This window comes from Heloderma suspectum, chromosome Z (assembly GCF_057233095.1).
Source record: "Heloderma suspectum isolate Gila_16-S chromosome Z, 16-S_ref, whole genome shotgun sequence".
Lineage (NCBI taxonomy): Eukaryota > Metazoa > Chordata > Lepidosauria > Squamata > Helodermatidae > Heloderma > Heloderma suspectum.
The window spans coordinates 17,129,643-17,148,978 of record NC_139476.1 but is presented as its reverse complement, the minus strand read 5'-3'; the positions used below and the strand labels follow the sequence as shown (position 1 = coordinate 17,148,978).

At 49.9% G+C, this 19,336-nt stretch overlaps 2 protein-coding genes across 4 annotated transcripts in view; both read left to right on the top strand.

The window, feature by feature from the left end:
* PGPEP1 (pyroglutamyl-peptidase I) overlaps positions 1-6,278 on the top strand; it is a 34,483-nt gene extending 28,205 nt beyond the window's left edge. For 2 of the 3 annotated variants that reach the window (XM_084825796.1, XM_084825797.1), the window contains one exon: positions 2,336-6,277. In XM_084825796.1, coding sequence (XP_084681922.1) covers positions 2,336-2,528 — 193 coding nt within the window. In that variant the 3' untranslated portion in view covers positions 2,529-6,277. Of the gene's footprint in view, positions 1-2,335 lie in introns of all 3 variants that reach the window. The other variant, XM_084825795.1, reaches the window with a different exon arrangement.
* A 310-nt stretch (positions 6,279-6,588) lies between these two features.
* The window catches only part of GDF15 (growth differentiation factor 15), a 35,151-nt gene continuing 22,403 nt past the window's right edge, over positions 6,589-19,336 (top strand). Inside the window, exon 1 of the mRNA XM_084825793.1 lies at positions 6,589-7,661. The gene's annotated coding sequence lies outside the window, so the exon portion shown is untranslated. The remainder of the gene's footprint in view (positions 7,662-19,336) is intronic.

Here is a 19,336-nt window from a genome sequence, read left to right as displayed (position 1 = left end):
TGGAACTCCCAACATGAGGTCCAAAGAGGTGTCCATGCGAGTGAAGGAGGCCATCGTTAGGTTGAGGAAACAACATAAACCCATCAGAGAGATAGCAGAAATGGTCGGAGTGGCCAATACAACAGTTTGGAACATCCTGAAAAAGAAGGCATTAACTGGCAAGCTCAGCAACAGCAAAAGGCCTGGAAGACCACGGAAGACAGCTAAAGGGGATGACTGCAGAATTCTGCTCATGATGAAGAGGAAGCCTTTCACAACATCAAGCCAGGTCAAGAACACTCTTGCGGAGGTAGGCATGTCATTGCCAACATCTACAGTCAAGAGACAGCTTTATGAATGTAAATACAGAGGCTTCACAACAAGGTGCAAACCACTGGTAACGCTCAAGAACCGAAAGGCCAGATTAGCCTTTGCCAGCAAACACCTAAAAAAGCCTGCCCAGTTCTGGAATAAGATTCTTTGGACTGATGAAACCAAGATTAACTTGTACCAGAATGATGGGAAGAGAAAAGTATGGAGAAGAAAAGGAACAGCTTATGATCCAAAGCATACCCCATCATCTGTCAAACATGGCGGAGGCAGTGTTATGGCATGGGCATGTATGGCTGCCAATGGAACCGGGTCACTGGTGTTTATTGATGACCTGACTGCTGATAAAAGCAGCAGGACAAATTCTGAAGTGTATAGGGCTATACTTTCTGCTCAGATTCAGCTGAATGCTGCCAAACTGGTAGGACGCCGCTTCATATTGCAGATGGATAGTGACCCAAAACATACAGCAAAAGCTACCCAAGAGTTTCTGAAGGCAAAGAAGTGGGATGTTCTTCAATGGCCAAGTCAGTCACCTGATCTCAACCCAATCAAGCATGCTTTTCACTTACTGAAGACAAGACTGATGGCAGAAAGACCCACAAACAAGCAGCAGCTGAAGGCAGCTGCAGTAAAGGCCTGGCAAAGCATCTCGAGGGAGGAAACTCAGCATTTGGTCATGTCCATGGGTTCCAGGCTTCAGGCAGTCATTGGCTGCAAAGGATTTTCATCCAGGTATTAAAGGCGATCCTTAAGTTTGAAATGAAGTTGGTTTGTTCCATTACTTATGAGCCCCCAATGACGGGTGTGTGCGTATGCCACTGGCTGTACTTCCTGAATGGTTAGTGCCCCACTTTTGTCAAACCCCTTGAATTACAGCTGAAAGTCCTGACTTCACTCCCATCTGGGTGTGTTTCCTTTCAACTGCGATGTGGTGGTGTACTGAGGCCAACTGCCAAAACAGTTATCCTTGTTCCAATATTTCTGGCCCTGACTGTATAACGGTGCCCCTGAACATGTTCAGAGTGCAGTTATCTCACCACTGGAGATGTAGGGGGAATCCTCCCCGATCCAGAGGCGTGTTCCCAGACCTCTTTGAGCCTCTGATGGGTGGCTTCCTAGAAAACGAGCCCTGGATCGGAACAGAAGCAGTTGGGTGTTCCTTAGGATTGGGACAACTATAGGTCACCTCTAAGAATTTTATCTATTTATTTATTTATTTATTTATTTATTTATTTATTTATGTACTGCCCAACAGATGAAGCTCTCAGTTAAGAAAGTGGCGTAAACCAGGGGTGTTGATCCCCTTTCTGCCTGAGGGCCAAATTCCGTTATGGAGATGCTCTTGGGGGCTGCCTCCCCATGGTGGGTGGGACCCAGAGTCTTACTCTGCCAACAACTCAGCCCTTAGCAGAGGCATGTTTAGAACTGGGGAAAAACTGCACTGTAATTCTGCTCCATGGCTAGTGGTGGAGAGAGAGGAAAGTGGGAAGGAGAAGGAGCCTGGGAACCTGGAGAGATGCGCTTGATCTCATCCCTCATTAGAAGATTGGAAGTGCTATGTCTGCACTGTAATGTTGAGAGCAGGTGACCTGACTCCTTTGTTTTGCCTCTCTTCCCTTGCCCTCTCTCTCCCTCCCTCCCTCCTTCCCTTTCCTTTCTCTCTTTCCCTTCCTCCCTTACCTTTCTTTCCCCCCTCTCATTTCTTTCTCTCCCCCCTCATTTCTCTCTCTCCCCCCGTTTCTCTCTCTCCCCACTCATTCCTCACCCCCATTCTTCCTGTCTCTTTCTCTGACTCTCTTTCCCCCTATCCTTTCTCTCCTTCTCCCCCTTTCTCTCCTTCTCCCCCTTTCTCTCCCCTCCCCTCTTTCTCTTCCCACACTTTCTCTCCCCCCACTTTCTCTTCCCCCCTCCTTTCTCTCTCTCTTTCTGTGCCCCACCCCTTCTCTCTGCCCCCGCCCTTTCTCTCATGCATGCGCGCGCACACGCTGCTTGAACTCCAATTTCTTGTGTTGCCGCCCGGCAGGTACCTCTGCGACTTCACCTACTACACGTCCCTCTACCAGAGCCACGGCCGGTCAGCCTTTGTCCACGTGCCTCCCCTGGGCAAGCCTTACAGCGCCGAGCAGCTGGGCCAGGCACTCCAGGCCGTCATCGCGGAGATGCTGCGCCTCCTGGAACGCTCCGAGAGCAACATCAGCTGTCACCACGAGCACTGAGCCCGGGCGAGGCCCGCACCCTTTTGTTTTCCTCGCTGTTGCACTTCTGTAAAGCGCCATGCCGCCCTTGCAGACCCCTGGCCGGTGGCGGGGAAGCGACTTGCCCCTGCCCCGAGGGTCAGGGACAGAAACGAATCCTGCCTCAGCGCTTGAGGAAACGACTTTGCGCCCTTGGTCCTTTCCCCTTCCTCTTCCAGAAAAACGCTGCTAGCTCCCCCGTGTCGTGGATGCAGCCATCCCCCCGTCGGATTCCCACAGAGGCTGCCCGGGGAAGCAGGAGTTCCTGCAAGTGAGGACGCCGCTCCAGCGGCCTGGTTCTGCTCACCCCAAGCGGGTTTCCTGGTTCCAGGCAGAACAGCTGGGCCGCTCCATGCCACTGTGTCACATGAAGCAGGGTGGGGCACGGGCCAAGGTCTCCCTTTTTACCGGGAAGACCGGTGACTCTCCCGAAGGGTTCGAAGCCAACTGCGTCAGCAGTCATCACGGCAGCATCTTTGCAAAGGGCTGCCCTGTTCTTGGTGATAGGAAAGAGGCGGGAGGGGGGAAGCCCCCCTGACTCTCCGCTTCATGCCAAATACCTCGTAGGCCATTTTTTTGCTTTTCTTAAAAGAACCGCTCGCCTTGATCACTGCCTTTTCCAAATTTGGCAAGCGCATACCTCTGTGTCTGAAATGCACAGCTTTTGTCCTGTTCGTAAGACCCTTCCGGGAAGCCAGAAGAACTGGCTCAGGACCCAGGAGCTGGGGGTGCTCTCCCTCTCCCCGCCACTGCCCTGCACACACCTCAGCCCGCTTTCCCAGTGCCTCAAAGCTTGATGCTGCTGGTTCGTCCCATTGTCCCTTCGAAAATGACATGGCACACCTTCTCCGCAAACCTTTGTCGGCTCTGCTGGGATGTAAGATACCGTGGATGCAGACCAGGGTTATGCAACCGGTGGGAGCGAAGACTTATTTGGACCCTTTCCTCCCTGGCTGAACCTTCCGCAGTTGAACTCTCGGGGTGGAGGACTTCTGGAGGCCTTACTGGTGCCCCTCGCCAGAACACGACACTGCACTTTTTCTACCCCGGGTGGGATCAGGGCGTGACGATCGATTGGGAGATGAAAAGGTTGGCCTTTAAAATCAGCAGGCAACCTCCACTCTAAAGGAAGTCCAGGACTTGGGAGATGAAGACGCAGCAGGGAGCAGTTTCTGCCACGGGGTGCGGGATGACCCATGTTCAACTCCCGGGACCAAGGACTTTTGTTTGGGGGGCTTCTCTGTCAAAACAGAACTCTCTGTGAATCACTTGTGTCTTTGCTCAGACAAAAAATGACACACCGTTCTGTTCAAATGAACCTCTTTGGAGACTGCCCTTCGTCCTCTCGTCCATTGCAAAACAGAAGTCTCTTGCTCTTTGAATCATTTGGTTCTTTTTTAAAACTAGAATTGGTTCTATTCTTATAGTAACTCTCAGTGAGAGCCCCCCCCCCCCCGGTGCATCTGTCTGCTTGCAAAACCCAGTGGAATTCTAGTTGCAACAGAGAGACCTGCACGGGATTCAAATCACCCTGTAACATTTCTGGCTGGTTTTATTGGGGAAATTGCCTGCATGGCTTCCTGGGCTGCTAAAATTTCTCCCAAAATTTGCCTGCATGCAAGCCCGCTGCATGCATTCAAACTCCTAGCCCCCTTGAGTGAAGTTAAGCCTGCAAACTTTTTTCTGTTTCCTTGAGTATTTATTTTATTTAATGTTTTTGTCCAAACATTGATGGCTTCTGCACTCTTCTTTTTTTTAAGCCATGGTGGCAATGGCATATCGCCTGTAGTTCGTTTTTTTAGTTTGGTGAGCTGTTTGTCAGCAGGACGCAATGCAAGAGTGTTCTTGTGCTTTGTTTTTAATAATTTCCAGAGGGGTGGCCATGCAACAAGAACAACCAACAGTCTTGCAGCCCCTTAAAGACTCACAGTTTTATTCTGGCAGAAGCTTTCATGGGCCATAGCCCATTTCCTCAGATGCTTGGAGTATTGTGAAGAGTTTCAGGTGGTTAATAACAGTTTTATTAACGTAACTTTTTTAAAAATTAAAAAATAACACTGTTAATTGGTGGTGTAGTGGAACCAAAGCTCAGAGGGTCAAAGCACCGGGACGTCTTTATTAGCAGGGACACAAACATCACCTGTCATCCTCCCTCCAACTTTCCTGCTTCCTCTGAGCTTAGCTGCAATCCTCCCAGTAGCTTGCGGGGGGATGAATTTTCCCAGCAGTCATACATTGTTTGTTGATGTAATGTAAAGTTTTTTGGGGTGTCTCAATCTTGAATGGGCAATTAAGACCCCTTCGCTTTGCACGAGACCCGCTCCTAGCGGACGCAAACTCATTGACCCGGCGTCTTGATACGAATCGACACAGCAGGCTGATTCTTTGGAATCCGTGGGGGTGTGGCTCTGGGCGCTGTCAGGAAGAGTGCCTGAAATTCCAAACTCACCACTATGTCACTGCTGTGAATAAAATCAACAGTGGAATTCCCACTGTTAATAACGTGATTGGCACATTCTGCATTGAATTTCCTCCTGACTTCATGGTTTACAATTCTTCCCCCCACCCCCGCCCAATATATCCACCTGAAACTTCCCATAATACTGATGTTTATCTGACGAAGTTTGTCTGTAGGCCACGAAAGCTTCTGTGAGAATGAAAATGTTTATCTTTTAAGGTGCCAGAAGGCTCTTAATTATTTTCTTTTTGTTTAATTATGTGGATGCAGTATGCAAAGCCAGCCATTTTGAATTCTCACGAGGATATGTGGCTAAGAAATCCGGATCTCCCACCTTGCAGCCCTGATTCTCTGAACCCTTGTCATGCCAGATGCCAGCAGCCACGTCAGGGCCAATCTCTGGTCACCCTTTTTGGCCATGGATGAAACGTCGCGTCTGTGAGGCTGTCGGGGTTGTCTGGCCCATTGCGATCTTCTGAAATATAAAAAAAATGGTAGGTCTAGTTAGAGAGATGAAGACTTGGAGAAAAACCTTGAAACGTTCAGGGCTTGGGAACAGGTTTTTCCAAATTGTCTACAAATCTCTGGAGGAACAAAGTCTTTTCCCCATTTTTTTCTGGCTGTTCCCAAACCTTCTGATTTCTAGGTACGGAGATTCACAAGACATCTGAAACGTTCTCTTCTTTTTTAGAGACCCTTCCCTCTCAGTTGCCAAACCGCTTTGGAGGCAGAGATTACTGGAGAGTTCTCCCTTTCGGGCTCATTTTTTAAAAAAATGGAATTTCCTTTTGCGTGGGGATGAGAGCCCTCAAACTGAGCCAAGAAAATAGCCTATGCTCTCCTGAGACAGCGGGGGTGGGTGGCTTTGCAAAGACAGACCTTTCTGGGGGGTGAGCATGGCGGATGCCAAATAGCACAATTTCCCCCAAACTCACTCGCACTTCAGTTTGAGCTGGGAGGCAAAAGGGCCAACACAGTTGCCCTCCTCTACCTAACAGTGCAATACTAGTGGTTCGTTGTCGATGTTCCTGTGATGAGCAGGATGGGCCTTTCCAGGTCCCCAGCCTAGTCCCCTCCAGCTATTTTTGGACTGCGACGCCCAGCATTCCTATCCTTCGGCCTCGCCAGTGGGGGCTTTTGATGTGGGCCTTCCAGAAAGCCTTGAATCGGGAATGTTCCTGATTTTTCCTGGCACCCTAAATCGATTGCAATCTGATTTTAGTATGTTGGACTGACTTGTATATATATTTAGTAAACAAAACTTTAAAAAGCCCATGGTTGATTTGATGCCTGCTCTCAATAGCTGAACTGTGTCTTGACTAGGAGTGCACGAAAGCCACTTACCTGGTCTCGCAGCTTGCTTCGCGGTGGGGGGGAGGCGCTTCGCTGCTCCCCCCGAAGTTCAGGCCGGGGGGGGAGGCTTCCCGCCTCGCCCGGCCGAAATTCAGGCCGGGGGGGAGGCGCCTCGCCTCGCCCGGCCGCGAAATAAAAAGTTAAAAAAAAAACGCCCCCGTGATAGGCTACGTGACGATTAACGTAGCCTATCATGGCTAGATCTGCAAAGTCAGCCGTGATAGGCTACGTTAATCGTCACGTAGCCTATCACGGGGGTGTTTTGTTTTGTTTTTAACTTTTATTGGAATGGCGGCGGCGGCGGCAGCCAGTCGAAAGACCGGCTGCCGCCTCTGCCCCTGTCGAAGACCTGACGAACCGCCGCCGGGACCCGCCGCCGGGAGGGACATTCGGGAAAGGTAAGTCCCGTCCCGGGGGGGGGGGGCGGAGAATTTCTCCCCGAAACTACTTCGGGGGGCTGAACACGTTGGCACTCGGCCCCCCAAGTTTCGGGGAGAAATTCTCCCCCATCCCTAGTCTTGACCCCAATACGGAAATATTTGGTTAGGAAAAGGAGAATTCAGCGGCACGCGCTTAGAAGTGACATGAAGATGATTTCAAGAGCTGTATTTGGAAATTTTATTTTTATTGGAAGGCTCATCAGTGACTGAATACTGATAATTCAGTAGCACGGTGTTCTTAGCTGCTAGCTCTGATGGCTGTGTGCTGCATCCAGTAGCATTTAGCCATCCAGGTCTACTTCCCTGGTGTGGGGTTGGTTAATCCTTCCCTCCCCCACCCAAAAAATTACCGCAGATGGGGAAGCGGGGGAGGAGGGTCGGCTCAACCTTCTCCTACACAGGGTCACCTGAAGAAAAGCCCCCCGCCCCCCATTACAGCTTTTGAAACTGCCTGGTCTGAACGGCACCATTACCCTTTCCTTCCGTTGCTAATTTAATTTTCCAAAGCAATGCATTTCTACCAGAAACGAGCCTTTTTCTGCAGGAAAAAGAGGCCACACCCACACACTACCCTGTTTTGTCACATTGGCTGATGCAACACCATTCAAGGAGTTTCAGGCACACACGCTCCTTGATGGGCTTGGTTGGGTCACCCATCGGTTGCTGCTTCTCCCTCAGGAATTGGGAACTCAGGTGGGAGTGATACCGCTGCCGCTTAATCTCCCTGGCCGCTGCCCTTTCCTTCCCAGCTCTCGGATTAACCTCAAATCCAGCCTGAACGGATGTGGCTTTGGAGAGAAACCTCTTCCCCATCTCGTGTCTGTGGCTGCTTTCGGACAGAACCTCTTCCCTCCGCCACTGCAGGTGGGACACAGCAGGGAATTGTGAGCTCCAAACCCGCCCTTCCCACGAACACCTTTTTAATTTTCGTTGCAAGCGTTTGCCTTTGTTTTGACGGTGTTCCCATCTCTCAGGAATATGCTTCCGTTAAAACATGGGTGCAGAACCTCAGAGCTGAGCTTCCTGGGATCCCTAGGTGGCCACACCCTTCTGATAACTCCACTCCCTGAACACTGATCATTGGGTGGCTTCCCAGCTTTTGTAGAGGCCCCCCCCCCCCCATTCTATACAGTTGAAATGCCTCTTCGGAGGTTGAGCTTACCAGCAGTGAGATACAGTAGACTGGTATTTTTGGCTCCACCCTTTTTGCCTTGGGCTCCGCCCACCAGTGGGATACAGCCCCCAAGAGCTTCTGTGAAACTGAATGAGGCCCACAGGCTGAAAGAGCTTCTGCATTAAAGCTTCAGGCCTTTGCGGTGTTCCCCCCTTACATTGCTAGAAAATGTGATTGATTCTATCCTTCCCCGGTTTCGGCAAACCCGCTTGTTTAAGGAGACAGCACTTTTCTCCAAAGAGCCCAAGTCCAAACAGAAATACAGGAGTATAAAGATGCAAAATTAGACTCATGGAATAGTAGGGTTGGAAGGGTCCTATAAGACCATCCAGTCCAACTCTGTGCTCAGTGCAGGAATCCAAGGCAGAGCATCCCTGACAGATGGCTGTCCAGCCTCGTCTTGAAGGCCTCCAGTGTGGGAGAGCCCACCGCCTCCCTGGGGAACTGGTTCCATTGTTGTATTTCTCTAACAGGAGGTTTTTCCTGATGTTCAGCTGGAATCTGGCTTCCTGTCACTTGAGCCCATTCTTCCGTGTCCTGCACTCTGGGATGATCAAGAAGAGATCCTGGCCTACTTCCCTGTGATCACCTTTCACATACTTGAAGAGCCCTCTCCTATCTCCCCTCAGTCTTCTAACGGCTAAACATGCCCAGTTCCTTCAGCCTCTCTTCATAGGGCTTTGTTTCCTGTCCCCTGATCATCTTCGTTGCCCTCCTCTGAACCCTCTCCAGTTTTTGTTGTTCAGTCGTTCAGTCGTGTCTGACTCTTCGTGACCCCATGGACCATAGCACGCCAGGCCTTCCTATCCTCCGCTCTCTCCCGGAGTGTGCTCAAGTACATCCTCTTTTATCTGCGTCCTTAAAGTGGCACCCAGAACTGGACACAGAACTCCAAATGAGGCCTAACCAGTACTGAGTAGAGGGGAACTGGTACTTCACGGGATTTGGAAGCCATTCTTCTTTTAATGCAGTCCAAAATAGCATTTGCCTTTTTTGCGGCCACATCACATTGTTGGCTCATATTCAGCTTGTGACCTACAACTATTCCGAGATCCTTCTCACTGTAACTGTGCCTTTGGATTCTTTTTCCTAGGTGCAGAACTTGTCATTTACATGGCTTGAAAGCTCCCCAACAGGATACCAGGCCGAGACATATAAAGGAGAACAAAATGTCTATGGGCCCCACGTTGGGATGAGTTATGGGTGGTTTGGCTACCTGGCCCTTAACTTACTTGCAGCCAGGGCAAAATGTCTTGTTTTTAAACGGCCTAAAGAAGTTGCCCAAATTGGCGTCGGCATCGAATTGGCGTTGGCTCCATCCTTTATGAGCCGGCCCTGGCCCTGATGGGAGACAACAGAATGAAATTTAATGGGGATAAATGCCATGTTCTGCACCTAGGATAAAGGAACCAAATGCACAGTTACAAGATGGGGGATATGTGGCTCAACAACACTACAAGCGAGAAGGATCTTGGAATTGTTGTCGATTACAAGCTGAATATGAGCCAGCAATGTGATGTGGCTGCAAAAAAGGCAAATGCTATTCTGGGCTGCATTAATAGAAGCATAGCTTCCAAATCCCGGGAAGTACTAGTTCCCCTCTACTCAGCACTGGTTCGGCCTCATCTGGAGTACTGTGTCCAGTTCTGGGCACCACACTTGAAGAAGGATGCAGATAGTCTGGAGAGGGTTCAGAGGAGGGCAACAAAGATGATCAGGGGACTGGAAACAAAGCCCTATGAGGAGATACTGAAAGAACTGGGCCTGTTTAGCCTTGAGAAGACTGAGGGGAGATAGGATAGTGCTCTTCAAGTACTCGAAAGGTTGTCATAGAGAGGAAGGCCAGGATCTCTTCTTGATCATCCCAGAGTGCAGGACACAGAAGAATGGGCTCAAGTGACAGGAAGCCAGATTCCGGCTGAACATCAGGAAAAAACATCCTGTCAAAGCAATACAATGGAACTAGTTCCCTAGGGAGGCAGTGGGCTCTCCCACACTGGAGGCCTTCAAGATGAAGCTGGACAGCCATTTGTCAGGGATGCTCTGACTTGGATTCCTGCATTGGGCAGGGGGTTGGACTCGATGGCCTTGTAGGCCCCTTCCAACCCTACTGTTCTATGATTCTATGATCTTAAAGGGTGCAGTCCTCTATTGAAGATCTTCCAGAAGTCGTGATTTTGTGCCCCAGGGAGGAGGTGGAGACCATTTTGACCCGATTCCACCTTTATCCAACCTGGTGCCTTCCAGATGTTTTGGACTTCAACTCCCATCAGCCCCAGCCAGCATGGCCTATAGCCACGAATGCTGGGAGTTGTAGCCCAAAATGTCTGAACGGCATCGGAGAGGCGTTTCCATCCTTTATTTAGGGCAAGCAAGAAACTGCACGAGAGCTGGGGAGCCGCCAAAGGCCGGCAGCCCGGGGAAAGTGGGTGGCCTTCTGGGCGTCTGGATTCGGCCCCCTGGAGTGGCCGAGATTCTGCATTCCTGAAAGACTAGTGGCGTATGGGGGGGGGGGGTTGCCGCGGCTGAGTGCCCTCCAATGGCCTTGCTTGCCCCGCTCCCCGCAGCTGCCACGACATCAGCTGCAGGGCCAGCTGCTGGAAATGCTGAGTGTTCATAGAATCATCGAGTGAGAGGGGCCCCGGAGGTCACCTAGCCCACCCTGCCGCTGTTAATGGCAGACTCTGCGATGCATGACACAGCAGCCCCGACAGATGGCCGCCCACCTGCTGCAATCCCTCCGGCGGCGGGGAGCCGGTCGCCTCCCTCGCGGCAGCCTGTCTCCGCCACCGAACGCGCCCCCCCCCTTTGATCTCCCTAAGGCCCAGCCCAAGCCCGCTGCCGCCGCTGGGCCTAGCCCTCTGGGTTCCACCACCTGGGTGCAGAGCTCTGCCTCCGAGCCGCGCCCCTCCCCGGAGAGGACCTCTCGCCGGGCCTGGTGGCTTCGCGTGCACGTGCCGGCAGAGGCTGCGGCACTCCTGGCCTCGGGCCGGCCCGGCCCGGCGTGGCTCGGCTCCTGGTTTTTAAGCCTGCTAAAAGTGGGGGCTCCCGGGGAGGCCTGCGAGCATCAGTGGGCAAGGCAGCCCCCGGCCTCAGAGGAGCGCACGAAAGGGGTTCGGCTCGCAAGGGAAAAGGGAGGCAAGGGGAGCGGGCAACCCAGCCCGACACGTCTGCGCGGTGTGCTGGGAGGATGGCCCCGGCCCGCATCCGCAGGGCGACTCTGCGCCCGCCCAGCCGCCTGTGCCCCACCCGATGCCTGCCGCGTCGGGCCCCGTCGCACGATTTATGATCAGATCCTTCATGGATCACTGCCTTGTTGTGGCGAAGGGGCTTGCGTAACTCAGTGAAGCCATAAGCTATGCCGTGCAGGGCCACCCAAGACGGACAGGTCATGGCGGAGAGTTCTGACAAAATGTGGTCCGCTGGAGAAGGAAATGGCAACCCATTCCAGTATTCTTGCCAAGATAACCCCATGGAACATATCACAAGGCTAAAAGAGATGATGCCGGAAGATGAGCCCCTCAGGTCGGAAGGTGTCCAATATACTACTGGGGAAGAGCAGAGGGTATTTCCAAGTAGCGCCAGAAAGAGTGAAGCGGCTGGGCAAAAGCCGAAAGGACACTCAGCTGTGGATGTGTCTGGTGGTGAAAAGAAAGTCCGATGCTGTAAAGAACAATATTGTTTAGGAACCTGGAATGTCACATCAATGAATCAAGGTAAGCTGGAGGTGGTCAAACATGAGATGGCAAGATTGAACATCGACATCTTGGGAATCAGCGAACTAAAATGGACAGGCATGGGCGAATGTAATGCAGGTGACCATCATATCTACTATTGTGGGCAAGAATCCCTTAGAAGAAATGGAGTAGCACTCATAGTCAACAAAAGGGTGGGAAAAGCAGTACTGGGGCACAATCTAAAAAACGATAGAATAATCTCAGTACGAATCCAAGGCAAACCATTCCACATCACAGTAATTCAAGTCTGTGCCCCAACCACTGACGCTGAAGAAGCTGAGGTTGATCGGTTCTATGAAGACCTACAACACCTTCTAGAACTAGCACCAAAAAAAGATGTCCTCTTCATCATAGGGGATTGGAATGCTAAAGTAGGAAGTCAAGAAATCACCGGGATAACAGGCAGGCATGGCCTTGGTGTACAAAATGAAGCAGGACAAAGGCTAATAGAGTTCTGCCAAGAGAACACGCGGATCATAGCAAACACTCTTTTCCAACAGCACAAGAGGCGACTCTACACATGGACATCACCAGATGGTCAATATCGAAATCAGATTGATTATGTCCTTTGCAGCCAAAGATGGAGAAGCTCTATACAGTCAGTCAAAACAAGACCTGGAGCTGACTGTGGCTCAGATCATGAGCTGCTTCTTGCAAAATTTCAGCTTAAATTGAAGAACGTAGGGAAAACCACTAAACCATTCAGGTATGACCTAAATCATATCCCTTATGAATATACAGTGGAGGTGAGGAATAGATTTCAGGGATTAGACCTGATAGACAGAGTGCCTGAGGAACTATGGACGGAGGTCCGTAACTTTGTTTAGGAGGCAGCAACTCAATCCATCCCAAAGAAAAAGAAATGCAAGAAAGCAAAGTGGCTGTCTGAGGAGGCTTTACAAGTAGCTGAGGAAAGAAGGGAAGCGAAAAGCAAGGGAGAAAGGGGAAGATATACCCAACTGAATGCAGAGTTCCAGAGAATAGCAAGGAGAGACAAGAAGGGCTTCTTAAATGAACAATGCAAAGAAATCGAGGAAAACAACAGAATGGGAAAGACTAGAGATCTCTTCAAGAAAATCGGAGATCTCAAGGGAACGTTTTGTGCAAAGACGGGCATGATAAAGGACAAAGAAGGCAGGGACCTAACAGATGCAGATGAGATTAAGAAGAGGTGGCAAGAATACACAGAAGAACTATACAGGAAAGATCTGAATGTCCCTGATAGCCATGCTAGTGCGGTCACTGAACTTGAGCCGGACATCCTCGAGAGTGAAGTCAAGTGGGCCTTAGGAAGCATTACTAACAACAAAGCTAGCGGAGATGACAGTATTCCAGCTGAGCTATTTAAAATCCTAAAAGATGATGCTGTTAAAGTGCTGCATTCAATATGCCAACAAATTTGGAACTCTCAACAATGGCCGCAAGACTGGAAAAAGTCAGTTTACATTCCAATTCCAAAGAAGGGCAATGCCAAAGAGTGTTCAAACTACCGCACAATTGCGCTCATTTCACATGCCAGCAAGGTGATGCTCAAAATCCTACAAGATAGGCTTCAGCAGTATGCGAACCGAGAACTACCGTGCTGGAGAAGACTCTTACGAGTCCCCTGGACTGCAAGGAGGTCAAATCAGTCAATCCTAAAGAAAATCAACCCTGACTGCTCATTGGAAGGACAGATACTGAAGCTGAAGCTCAAATATTTTGGTCACCTAATGCGAAGAGAAAACTCTCTGGAAAAGACCCTGATGCTGGGAAAGACTGAAGGCAAAAGGAGAAGGGGACGGCAGAGGATGAGATGGCTGGATAGCATCACGGATGCAATGAATATGAACTTGAGCACGCTCCGGGAGAGAGCGCAGGACAGGAAGGCCTGGCGTGCTATGGTCCATGGGGTCACGAAGAGTCGGACACGATTGAACGACTGAACAACAACAACCTGTTTATCCCCCCCGCCCCCCAGGCATTTTTTCGCATCCTCACAGCCTTCAGAACGTGATTTTTTTTCACTTTTTGAGGGGCGGGGGAGGCACCGCTGCATTTTCTCCGGTTTTGTGCCGGGGAGCTTTCCGGCACCCTGCTGCAGTGGCACAAAGGCGCAGCTTCGATGGCGCCCTCGACGCAAAGGCGCGTGCTGCCTTCTCCCTGGCCCCTTGTTCTAAAGGTTTTTTCTTAAGGAACGTGTGGCCTCCTAAATGTTGCTGGACTCCAAGCACCATCATCCCTGGCCATCCTGGCTGAAACTGATGGGAGCTGGAATCCGGCAACGTCTGAAGGGGCAGCAGTTCCCCACTCATGCCTTCAAGCAGGGCTGGGCAGAAGCTAGATTTCCCGCTGTTTCGGACTTCAAGTCGCAAAAGATCAAACGATCTCTTTTCTGCCCACCCCTGCGCCGCACATCTTTCCCGGTCTCCATCCAACTTGGCGGCCTCCAGGGGTCCCCATGAACGGCTGTGCTGGCAGGGGATGATGGGGGTTATAGTCCAGAGCTCATCTGGAAAGCGCCAGGCGGCCCATCCCAGCACTGCATCTGCCTTGGCCCGACCTGTTGCCCTCCGGCTGTTTTCTATGGTGACTCGTATTCTTGAGCGTTGGCCAAGCAAGCTGAGGCTGATGGGGCTTGGAGTCCAATGGGGAAGGCTGGACTAGCTCTTTCTGGAGGCGTCTGTGATGCATTTTAAGGCCACCAGGTGGTGCTGTGGGACAGGTAACCCCAATGTGTGGATTTGGGTAGCTGCAGGATGTTTTTTCCCACTGCTCCTGTGTATCCTTTAAAAGGGAGGGCTGCTGTCTAAAGTTACTCCATGGTAGGCAGGCACACAACAAACATGTCTCCTCCCCCTCTCCTCCCCTCCCCCCTTCACAGCTGGTTCTACATCTGTGATGTGTTAGAGCAAACCGAAAGAAATGGCGTGTTTGTGAACCCTGGCAACGGCAATGGAATATTTATTTTATTTATTATTTATTTCATTTCTATACCTTCCAATAGCCGAAGCTGTCTGGGCTCTTCACAAAAATTAAAACCAAAAAGCACACAGTAAAACAATATAAAATATAAAAGCATTAAAACCACAGTATAACAATAAAACCAGAATAAAACCTAGCAACAATGCAGAGATTTAAAATATAGATTTAAAACAGCAAAGCTAAAAAACTATAAAGCTAAAATGCTAAAATACCTGGGACAACAAAAAGGTCTTCACCTGGCACTGGTAGGAATATAATGTAGGTGCCAGGTGAACCTCACTAGGGAGCTTATTCCACAGCCGAGGGGCCACAGCAGAAAAGGCCCTCCTCCTAGTAGTGGAAGGAACTAGAGGATCGGCTATCCTTGACTTGATCCTAACCAACAAAGATGACTTAGTGGATAAAGTAGCAGTTACAGGAACTCTGGGGGAAAGCGACCATGTCGTACTTGAGTTCTTGGTTCTAAGGGAAGCAAAAGCCGAGTGTAGTCAAACGCGTACCCTGGATTTTAGGAAAGCTGATTTTACTGAACTCAGAACAATGATCAGTAAGGTCCCATGGCAAGCGACGCTAACGAGAAAAGGAGTCCAAGATGGGTGGGAGCTTTTAAAAAAGGAAATTCTGAAGGCACAATCACAAACAATTCCAACAAGAAGAAAAGGTGGAAGACAACAGAAGAAGCCAATGTGGCTTCACAACAAGCTTAGGGATGACCTGAAAACGAAAAAGGACACATATAGGAAGTGGAAACAAGGCCAAGCAACAAAGGAAGAGTACAGGCAGATAGCACAGAATTGCAGGGATGGCGTCAGGAAGGCTAAAGCTGAGAACGAGCTGAGGTTAGCGAGGGAGGCTAAAAGCAACAAAAAAGCTTTCTTCAGCTACGTGCATAGTAAAAGGCAGAGGAAAGAAATGGTGGTTCAACTATTCAATGAGGATGGCAAAATGATAACAGATGACAAGGAAGAGGCAGAAGTGCTCATTTCCTACTTTGGCTCAGTCTTCTCCCAAAAGAGGGTCTATGACCCCCCTGGCAAAGGCGAAGTACAGGCTGAAGGGGCAGGATTGCAGCTTGAGATCGATAGGCATATAGTCAAGGAACACCAAACTACTTGGAATGAGTTCAAATCTCCAGGGGCAGATGAACTGCACCCTAGAGTAATAAAGGAACTGGCAGAAGAACTCTCAGAACCGCTGTCTATTCTTTTTGAGAAATCATGGAGGACGGGTGAAGTGCCAGATGACTGGAGGAGGGCTAATGTTGTCCCCATCTTCGAAAAGGGTAAAAAGGAGGAACCTGGGAACTACAGACCAGTCAGTCTGACCTCAGTCCCTGGGAAAATTCTGGAGCAGATGATAAAGCAATCCATCTGTAAGCACCTTGAAAACAATGCCGTGATTCCTCAAAGCCAACATGGATTTTTCAAAAACAAGTCCTGCCAGACAAATCTGATCTCATTTTTTGATTGTCACCTCCCTTGTGGACCGTGGGGATGCTGTAGACATCATATACCTCGACTTCAGCAAACCTTTCGACAAAGTGCCCCATGATCTCCTGATGAGCAAACTAGCTCAAAGTGGGCTAGATGAAACAACGATCCGGTGGATCCACAGTTGGCTACAGAATCGGACTCAAAGAGTGCTTATCAATGGGACCTTCTCAAGCTGGGGAGAGGGAACGAGTGGGGCACCACAGGGCTCAGTCCTGGGCCCAGTGCTCTTCCACATTTGTATTAATGCTGATCCAATTTGCAGATGACATAAAATTGGGCAGGATAGCTAATACTCTGGAAGACAGAAACAAAATTCAAAGTGATCTGGATAGACTGGAGCGCTGGGCAGAAAACTACAGAATGACATTTAACTGGGATAAATGCCAAGTTCTGCACCTACGAAAAAGAAACCAAATGCACAGTTACAAGATGGAGGATACGTGGCTCAACAACACTACAAGCAAGAAGGATCTTAGAATTGTTGTCGATCACAAGCTGAATATGAGCCAACAATGTGATGTGGCTGCAAAAAAGGCAAATGCTCTTTTGGTCTGCATTAATAGAAGCTTAGCTTCCAAATCCCGGAAGCCCTAGTTCCCCTCTACTCAGCACTGGTTAGGCCTCATCTGAGGTACTGTGTCCAGTTCTGGGCACCACACTTTAAGATGGATGCAGACAAGCTGGAGAGGGTTCAGAGGAGGGCAACAAAGATGATCAGGGGACTGGAAACAAAGCCCTATGAAGAGAGACTGAAAGAACTGGGCATGTTTAGCCTTGAGAAGAGAAGACTGAGGGGAGATATGATAGGACTCTTCAAGGACTTGAAAGGTTGTCCCAGAGAGGAAGGCCAGGATCTCTTCTCGATCATCCCAGAGTGCAGGACACGGAATAATGGGCTCAAGTGACAGGAAGCCAGATTCCGGCTGAACATCAGGAAAAACTTCCTGACTGTAAGAGCAATACGACAATGGAACCAATGACCTGGGGAGGTGGTGGGCTCTCCCACACTGGAGGCCTTCAAGACGAGGCTGGACAGCCACCTGTCAGGGATGCTCTGACTTGGATTCCTGCATTGAGCAGGGGGTTGGACTCGATGGCCTTGTAGGCCCCTCCCAACCCTACTATTCTATGATTCTAGCCACCCACCTCACTACCTTTGGCAGGGGCTCACAGAGAAGGATCGCTGTGGAGGATCTTAAGGTCCAGGCAGGCACATATGGGAATATTCTGAGCATGTGCAGTTCTGCCTTTTGAGCTCACCGAAGTCCTTGCACCATCATGATGACAGGAAGGAAACGAACTGGAATCCTGCTGCCCTGATCCTCAGTAGATTAACTGGGGAATAAGTACCATATTGTTGCAAAAAAGGATACAATACTTTTCAAAGTCAACCTAACGCCATGGGCATCTGTAACCATGAGCATGCCTGGCTTGCTGATCCCTCATTCTCAAATGTTTAAAAATGGCACTACGGCGGGTGGTGTCTGCCCCGGTGGGCCCCTAGTGCTGACACAGGGCCTGTTTGCTGCAGGCCCCAGCACCTGCTCCTCTCTGAGTGGTTATTGGGGGGGGGGGCTGTGGGGGACTCCACACTAGGCGTATTGCTGAAACTCCAGCTCCAGCTCCAGTTCCAGAGCAGGCTTTCCTCCATGTGTGTTCCAGGGCTGAGTCTTGGCAGGGAAAGCAGATGCTATGGAAGCTCACTAGGTGACTTTGGGCCAGTCACACACTCTCAGCCCAACCTACCTCACAGGGTTGTTGTGAGGATAAAATGGAGAGGAGGGGGATAATGTAAGCCGCCTTGGGTTCCTTGCAAGAGGAAAAAAGGCGGGATATAAATGCAATAATAAAAATAAAATGCCAGCAAGGCTGAGCAATGGCATGCAGAGCAAGGCCTGTGGTGCTTTTTCTCAAAAGGGAGATGTTGCTGGCCTAGCAACAGGGGCTTAGTTCTGCCAAAATAGCCCAGGCAAATCATACTTGGAAAGCCAACCATTTGGAAAAATGTCGTTGCCAATCGGGCCGCTAAACTGCTCCTTTCCCTGTCTGCCTTTGATTCCATTTCGTGGTGGACCTGAGCACCACTGCTCTCCTACCGTCCTGTGCACTGCCAGTTCAAACTATCTCTCCAGAAGGATACCGTGGCTGAAAGCCACCAAGAAGCGGTTCCCACACCACAGGGATGTTGGAGGAATCCACAACAGATTAAATGAGTTCAAATTTGATAGATCCAATCTGAATTCTGCAGTGGACCAGCTTTTTCTGAGTCACACCACCCTGCAGACCTTTTTTTTTAATGTTTTGAAGGAGACTTGGGCTAATTGGGCTGAAAGCCACCAAATTCCCATTAGTGCTCATGTGCATTAATGAATACATATCCTCAAGAGCACAAGTGTGCATTAGCGCTAATGCGAATTGGTGCAAGTCAAACAAAATTCTGGTTTAAAAAATCCGATTCTGTCAGTGAGTGGATGACGTAATGAAAGAATCCTAACAAACCACGAAACACAGACAGAAGGGATTTAACAAAGACTGGGGATCTCTCCTGCCGCATCCCTGACCTTTCGCACGGGATGAGGTGGGATTTTGGAATGTAAGGCATCAGCCTCCTCTGTTGCTCCTGGAGCTTATCTTTTGGCCAGAGCCAAACAAAATTTCCCCAGCTGTGGAATCTCAGTAGCTTTTTCCGGTGGTAAGCAGATACCTTGCTGAGTTTTTTTTTTTTTAATTGTCTGCTTCTGCTGCCCTTTAGAAGACGTAAACACTCAGAAGTGACCTCATCCTTTACACTTCACGCTTCCCCCACGTCCCCTCAATTCCTTGGCCCTTGTTCATCTCTGACTCTTAGGTTTTTAAAATGGGGAAACAGAACAGGCCTGCAGAGAATGAAAAAGCGAGTGAGGCGCCCTGCAGCCTCATGAGAGACTCATGAAATTATGTCTTGACACTGGGGCATAATTCGGGATGCTGTTAAAAACTGGACTTGGTCTGTAGGTCAAATCCGTTGGGTTTATAATTGCCAAGGATGTAATATAATCCCCAAACCTGTGACACAGCCAGGGCCTCAATCTAACACATGTAATTTTCGTAGCTCAATCCAAAGCTGATGATTTCATTTATAGCAGGTGTGTTGAACCTCGACTGTTTTGAAGAAGCTGTTGGGGGCCACAT